Source organism: Glandiceps talaboti, chromosome 20 (genome assembly GCF_964340395.1).
Source record: "Glandiceps talaboti chromosome 20, keGlaTala1.1, whole genome shotgun sequence".
Taxonomy (NCBI): domain Eukaryota; kingdom Metazoa; phylum Hemichordata; class Enteropneusta; family Spengelidae; genus Glandiceps; species Glandiceps talaboti.
Window position 1 is genome coordinate 18,782,983 of NC_135568.1, and position 8,206 is coordinate 18,791,188.

The 8,206-nt window shown below is 37.6% G+C and overlaps 1 protein-coding gene across 6 annotated transcripts in view; it reads left to right on the plus strand.

Annotated features, from left to right (window-relative positions):
- The window catches only part of LOC144450752 (voltage-dependent L-type calcium channel subunit beta-1-like), a 113,938-nt gene extending 105,979 nt beyond the window's left edge, over positions 1–7,959 (plus strand). For all 6 annotated transcript variants that reach the window (XM_078141455.1, XM_078141456.1, XM_078141458.1 and 3 more), the window contains one exon: positions 1,078–7,959. In XM_078141455.1, the coding sequence (XP_077997581.1) occupies positions 1,078–1,998 (921 nt within the window). In that variant the 3' untranslated portion in view covers positions 1,999–7,959. The remainder of the gene's footprint in view (positions 1–1,077) is intronic.
- The last annotated feature ends 247 nt before the right edge of the window (positions 7,960–8,206 follow it).

The window sequence follows — 8,206 nt, forward strand, 5'->3', positions numbered from 1 at the left end:
CCTGGTACATGTGTTACCTTACTCCATGCAGTCCTGGTACATGTGTTACCTTACTTCATGCAGTCCTGGTACACGTGGTACCTTACTCCATGCAGTCCTGATACATGTGTTACCTTACTCCATGCAGTCCTGGTACATGTGTTACCTTACTCCATGCAGTCCTGGTACATGTGTTACCTTACTCCATGCAGTCCTGGTACATGTGTTACCTCACTCCATGCAGTCCTGGTACACGTGGTACCTTACTCCATGCAGTCCTGGTACACGTGGTACCTCACTCCATGCAGTCCTGGTACATGTGTTACCTTACTCCATGCAGTCCCGGTACATGTGTTACCTCACTCCACACAGTCCTGGTACATGTGTTACCTTACTCCATGCAGTCCTGGTACATGTGTTACCTCACTCCATGCAGTCCTGGTACATGTGTTACCTCACTCCATGCAGTCCTGGTACACGTGGTACCTTACTCCATGCAGTCCCGGTACATGTGTTACCTCACTCCACACAGTCCTGGTACATGTGTTACCTTACTCCATGCAGTCCTGATACATGTGTTACCTTACTCCATGCTGTCCTGGTACATGTGTTGCCTCACTCCATGCAGTCCCGGTACATGTGTTACCTCACTCCATGCAGTCCTGGTACATTGACAGAATCTAAAATGGTGGATTCCATTGACAGAGTCTAAAATGGTGGATTCCATTGACATTGTCACAATTGAAATGAGAATCAAACAATAGGCTTACAATCAATTGGAGAACAATTTCATATTTTTCTGTTAGTGTTGCATAGTGTTATATAGTGTTAAATAGTGTTGTATAGTGTTAAATAGTGTTATATAGTGTTAAATAGTGTTATATAGTGAACGAGTTTTGTTAGTGTTATATAGTGAAAGAGTTTTGCCATTAGATTGTAGAAGTCAAAAGCTATCTGTCAGGTGGGTAAAGAAATGCAATGCTAGATAAATCACTTAGTATGTATGACCAACATTGGTTGATATGCAATGCTAGATAAATCACTTAGTATGTATGACAAACATTTGTTGATATTTTTTATTTTTTATTCTTTCTGCAGGATATGTTTGATGTAATTTTAGATGAAAATCAATTGGAAGATGCTTGTGAACATTTAGCAGATTATCTGGAGGCCTACTGGAATGCAACTCATCCACCTGTACATCAAAGTCCACCGAAACCACCCCCTGTGCATAATGCAGTTTCACGGACAATGTCACCAATACATAATTTAATTTCACGAGTCAATTCGCATGGAACTGGAGAAGGGGATAGACAACGAGAAAAGGAGCTTGGTCGTGAAAAGGACTATGATAAAAGGCGAGAAATTGAACTTGAACGACGAGACAGGAGTGGAGATCATAGAGAAAAAAGTTTGGAGCGGGATCATTTTGATGAATATCGCGATCGTCGAGATGACCGAGAGAGACCTCGGGATTATCCTCGACGAGATGAACTAGATACTAGATATGATGATCGCTATGACAATAGATATGCTGAAGATAGATATCGGATGCAAGAACGATCACGGGAGCGGGGTCATGATTCCCGTGATCCAAGATACGATCATGACTCCAGAGACATGCGTGATCAAAGATACGATCACGAAAGACAATCCAGATTGGATAGGCATACTTTGGATCGTGATAGGAGACGAGATCAGAACTATGATTATAGAGCAGACAGACACACTTTAGAGCGTGATGTGTATTATGATCGCGAGCCTGATGCTTACGATAGAGAACGAGATTATGAATATCGACGCCAAATGGATCGGGAAAGATCTGAAAGGGGAAAAAGTAGGGAGCGATTGGATTACCGTGATGAGACAGATAGGATGGGTTATATGCATTCTAGTCCTGGATATTCAAGTTCGCAAAGACCATCTTCACAATCTAGATATTCAGATCAAGTACAACGTGAACGATTGATACGGGATCAGTCCCCGTCAGCCATGCGATCATCACATATTAAAACTTAGTAGATGTTAAATTGAATGTGCTTTCACATTTCTTGAGAAGTTCTTCTAAATAAGTAACTGCTATGTCTGTCTGTCAAGTCACTGGCAATGCACAAATGTATATCAGCCTTGTGCTTTGTACGTATTACTTCCATCGTTCACGTTCAAAACAAAAAATAAGCATTTTATGGTAGGAATTACAGCAGTACCAGTCTGACAGTGACCTGCTGGCTTTGTCAATTAGTTTTGCTTCTCATACCAACAAGATTTTGCAGTGGCTGTACAAATGTGATCTACAACCTACATCAAAGATTACATTGCAGTATAAAGTGTGTTATGGATGATGGTTAAACATGTAGTGTGACATTTACAAGTAACCATCAATACAGTGGAAGGGAAGGGAACCAGAATGGAAATATTTACATCAGTGTACTATAACATACTAATTTCCACTCCCTCTTTGGTGAATGGAGATACCACCATGACAAAGACACTGTCAAAGGACTCCACTGCAGCCCATATATTGGGGCTTTTCAAATTTACTGTATAGATAAGCATGAAATTTGGTGGATTTGCTGTGCAAAGTCCACATACAAACATCCATGTACGTTTTGGGTTATATTTTATATTGGACTTTTTCTTTACAACTGTCAAACACAGTCTCTACATATTTTGATACGTTGCCTAGTATCAGTGCATAGTAGCAGCAGTTTATTGCTGCACACTCTGTAGCCATATCCACATATTTTGCTGGGCAAAATTAAATGCCAATTTCATTTCTTTCCTTTTTTAAAAATTGATTGATATCTGGTATAGCCTGCTATATTATTTTTGGTACATTGTTAAGTTATACCTCAATTGAATCAAGCTTTTAATATTATTTATTTGTTTACTGTGCTAAAGTGTGTTGCCTGGTAACCAGCTTTAACATGGTTACCATGGCGGCTACGTGATCCACTTTGCAGCATGTGGTTGCAATCATGTCTTTTATGGTTGATGAGCCATTTATTGATTATTTAAACTATGCAGATATCTAAGTCTCAATGTGACCCGCCTTGGGCCTGTTTTGGTATACAGTACTGTACCAACACTTTGTTACACATCCAGCTATCCTAAATACAGACTAGTTTACTCTTTACAGTCTTGTAGCTTATTGTTAGCATGACAGACGGATGTCTCCAACCCACTACTTTGTGATAATACATAATGTCAGAATAGATATTATCAAGGATAAACAAGTACGTGGACATTGTGATGAATAAGTTCACTTTTTTTGTACGAATTGGCATTTGAAGTAAACAGACAAAAAATGGAAAATTGTGTATGCTACAGGCGTGTTTTGAAATATCTTTTGCAGGTAGCCTGAGACACTGGAAATGAAATAGAAAAGTGACCATTCTGGAGATTTCTGCCTCTGTCATGCTTGTAGAGATAAATGAAACACTGCTAGTTTTGCTGTGATGTGTAAATGCATTATTATTATTATATAGAGCATTAGAACTATACAAATCAAATTGAGATTTCTATAATTCCACTTTCTAGAATTCCATTAGATTACCATAGAGACATATCGTCAAGCTGCCTATGTCATGTTAACATGACATTGCCATGACGATCTATATTGTGATCATGTCGGCCACTTTCAGCATGTGTTGTGCACTAAATTTTTCCTCAGACATTTCTTCAAGAGTTGGTGACAATTTTTGATGTTGTGTACGTAGTCTTATTGAGATAAAATTGTAACTTTTAGTGTTTTGGAGCAATATTGTCAAATTATAGACTTTAGGTGTCTAGCTGAGTCATATTGCTCATTTACAGTTACTGAGCAGTTAACATAAATTATTCAGATTTTTGGCCTGAAGGCCCTTACACATGTATATAGTAACCAATAGTTAGGATTGGATAGGTAAAAAACAATTTGATTGTCAATCCATAGAAGTAAGTAGTAAATGTCAGTATTGACACAGTGTAGGGAATAGTTGTCTTCTCATACAAAGGGGTTCAGTTTTAGACACTTTCTTTTTTAAAAGGAATAATTCCACTCACAAATTAGTCAATTTATTAAATGAGTTACTAAATGAAGTGACATTTTTTCAAGTAAGTATATTGGATTATAATGGCCAAGAGGTTTGCCATTTCGTTTAGCCAAGGTTTTCATTTTCCACTATTTGATATAATTTCTTACTGAACTCTGTGGTGTGTTAGTTCACTTTTAGAGCAAAGCAACTTGATTTCCACAAAAGACACAAATTGAATAACAACAACAAGGTAATAGGCATGAAGGCATTCCACAAAGACTGTTCTCTAGTATAGCACTACACAGTGAGAGAATTTCAAACATTTAGCGACTTTTGCAAAACATTATGTGCCAACACAAGCAAAGTCATGTGATATTTGACTTACAAAAGCCTTCTTTGCTTGCTATTACTAAATACACATTTCCTGTTGGTTTTTCTAATGAAGAGATTATGGCATTTGGAAATGGTAATTTCTTGAGAATACAGTATACTGCCAGTATTACCAATTAAGTGCCACAATTGTACACATGCATAGCAACAAAGTCTTGTGTAGACTGCATAGCAACAAATAGTTGTCTTGTATAGACTGCATAGCAACAACTAGTTGTCTTGTATAGACTGCATAGCAACAACTAGTAGTCTTGTATAGACTGCATAGCAACTAGTAGTCTTGTATAGACTGCGTAGCAACAACTAGTAGTCTTGTATAGACTGCATAGCAACAACTAGTAGTCTTGTATAGACTGCATAGCAACAAACAGTCTTGTATAGACTGCATAGCAACAAACAGGAGTCCTGAATAGACTGCATAGCAGCAACTAGTAGTCTTGTATAGACTGCATAGCAACTAGTAGTCTTGTATAGACTGCATAGCAACTAGTAGTCTTGTATAGACTGCATAGCAACTAGTAGTCTTGTATAGACTGCATAGCAACTAGTAGTCTTGTATAGACTGCATAGCTTCCAGTTGAGTAGCTGTAGTTTAGCAGTCATAGCATGGGGTCTTCTCAAATCAAACTTGTAGTAGTCTGATGTAACAAAGCAAAGCTATGGTCAGTAAAATAAGAGTTGGCCTGAAAAGGGATAGATACCATGTCAATTGACTGTTTTGATAAAATCTTAAATGTACAATGAGACAAATGCTTTCCACTTGTCAGTTCAGAGTTTAGAACTAATCCGAACTTTAGGCAAATGTGAGGTGCAGGCGTTGCTAAGCAACTAAGTAACGTTGACTTTTTCTGTTATTGTAATGTTGTATAACAATTTAAGAAGTCGGCAATACAATCAACAGACTGTTGCCATGCAAGGCATACTACATCACTTCCTCCTAAGTTCACATTGCTACCAACACCATGTAAGGCTTATTACCTCCTTAGTTCACATTGATACCAACACCATGCAAGGCTTATTACCTCCTTAGTTCACATTGCTACCAACACCATGCAAGGCTTATTACCTCCTTAGTTCACATTGATACCAACACCATGCAAGGCTTGTACATCACTTCCTCCTTAGTTCACATTGATGCCAACACCATGCAAGGCTTACTACCTCCTTAGTTCACATTGATGCCAACACCATGCAAGGCTTACTACCTCCTTAGTTCACATTGATACCAACACCATGTAAGGCTTGTACATCACTTCCTCCTTAGTTCACATTGATGCCAACACCATGCAAGGCTTACTACCTCCTTAGTTCACATTGATGCCAACACCATGCAAGGCTTGTACATCACTTCCTCCTTAGTTCACATTGATGCCAACACCATGCAAGGCTTACTACCTCCTTAGTTCACATTGATACCAACACCATGTAAGGCTTGTACATCACTTCCTCCTTAGTTCACATTGATGCCAACACCATGCAAGGCTTGTACATCACTTCCTCCTTAGTTCACATTGATGCCAACACCATGCAAGGCTTACTACCTCCTTAGTTCACATTGATACCAACACCATGTAAGGCTTGTACATCACTTCCTCCTTAGCTCACATTGATGCCAACACCATGCAAGGTGTGTACATCACTTCCCAAAACCATACTTCAAAGTGAAAGTGAATGAAACCAGCACATTTGATATCATTTATAATTTTATCATAGTTAATTGACAAGGTATGCTTTCAGTCTACATGTGATAATTTCATTCAATCACTTGTTCACTTTGGTGCTTACATTGGATCATAGCACGACTAAATTCTAACACTGTGTACATCTTTTAGCCTGGAAAATAAGTGAAATGATCAAATACTAAGCATGTGGGACTGTAAGGTAGAACAGTGTCAGTGAGAGAGAGTGTGGGGAACTGTGAGATACAAATCACAAAGTTGTAGAACTATGTTCTTGAGAGTACGGCGGAACTGTAACATACTGACCATAGACCAAAAGTCTAATTTGGGGAGGGTATGTGTGGGACTGTAACATACTGACCATAGACCTAAAGTCTAATTTGGGGAGGATATGTGTGGGACTGTAACATACTGACCATAGACCTAAAGTCTAATTTGGGGAGGGTATGTGTGGGACTGAAAGGTACAAAGCCATAGATCTGTGAGAGTATGTGGGATTGTAATACATACAGGTCATTGAACTAGGTCAGTGAGAGTGTGTAGGATTGTAAAACACAGATCACATGGAAATAAATGTTATCTAAACATGCATAGCAAATTATGGTAATGAGGACAAAGTGAGCAGACATTAATATATAACATTGCACATTATTAAAGAATAATAACTTGATTTGTACTATTGAATTTCTAATTAGTAACAGATGTAAAAACAATGACAGAGAGACCCAGTTGGCAAAGTTGTTTTGTTTGTTTGTTTGTCTGTTTATTTATATATTTATTTATTTATTTTCTATATCAGGGTAGAACTGCCACCACAGAGTAAGGCCAGACATTTTTTCTCTCATTGTTTGCAATGGCTTCATATGCCATGTTTTTTCTCTACTGGATTGTTTATATCCATGCATTTCAAGAGACTACATTATTAACATGTATAGGATGTCATTTAAATAAGCTAGGGTAAAAATAAACATTTTTGAAAATCTTTAGAATCAATAAAAAAAAATCTCAAAAAGATGAGCAAGCAATTAGAATGTAGGAGATATAGGTGTACAAGGATTGTTCTACTATTATTGTAGTCTATGCTATGAAGTGTCCTATACTAACTGTAGTCAACAAAGCAATGTACCTAATGTGTAATGCAATTACTGTAAGGGAATGGGCGAGTACAAGAATGGCTTCTCAGTGTATTCACATGCCAAAACCATCTTAGTTGGCAGAGTTTTTTTTGTATACCTAACTGTATTATCATTTTATGTAATTAAACAAATTATGTACATATACAAATTTAACAAAATTAACTTCTTTCTTCTTACCTCATTCCTGGTGTCAATAAATTGACTCCCAGCATGCAGTTAAGTAGATTCAGATGACAAGTTTAAAAGAGCATGATGGGTAAAGGAAGGAAAGAAGTTTGATGGTGCCCCTCACTAATGCAATGGGAGTGAATTTTTGTTTTCAAAGGCATTTATTTTTATGGTGCTCTGTTCCAAATTATGCAGTGTAGATAACATGCGAGTGTACAAATGATAATGCTAGTACACAAGTTGGCATGTAGGATAAACAAACCATGACAACATTGAGAGATGGAGAAAGCAAGATAATGGTATTTTGATGTATATTTCTTCACTCCGTGCATCAAGTGAGGGTTATATTTTCCTTTCTTTGCATAGTATTAATTGTTTACATCGTGTAATACAGTAGACTCAACTGGGTTAGGTATAGCTATAGTTTATTATACAGGTTATAAGGCATTGCTGCTAACTTGCCATCCCAAAGGGTGTTTTGGCTTTAACAGTTTTTGTCATCTTCCTTTTGCTCCTTTGCTTCTTTTCACTGTCAATTTCCACTTTGTTGGATTTGTAAATAAATTTTTATCACTCTATCAAGTAGAGGTCGAGTCCTTGTTATCTTTTTTGTATGTGAGAGGTTATTTTACCAGTAAATGTTTGTAACGGTAAAATGGCCATAACCTGGAGGGAGTGTGACTCTTGTTGGCCCATGTATGCATTGTCTGTCTTTGGACATCCATATTTCTGACACTTACATCTCATTTTCAACCAAACCTGGTGCAAATGTCAGACACAATCAAGTACATATGCTAATCACTAAATTTCACAATCTTTGTTTATACAGCAAAATGGC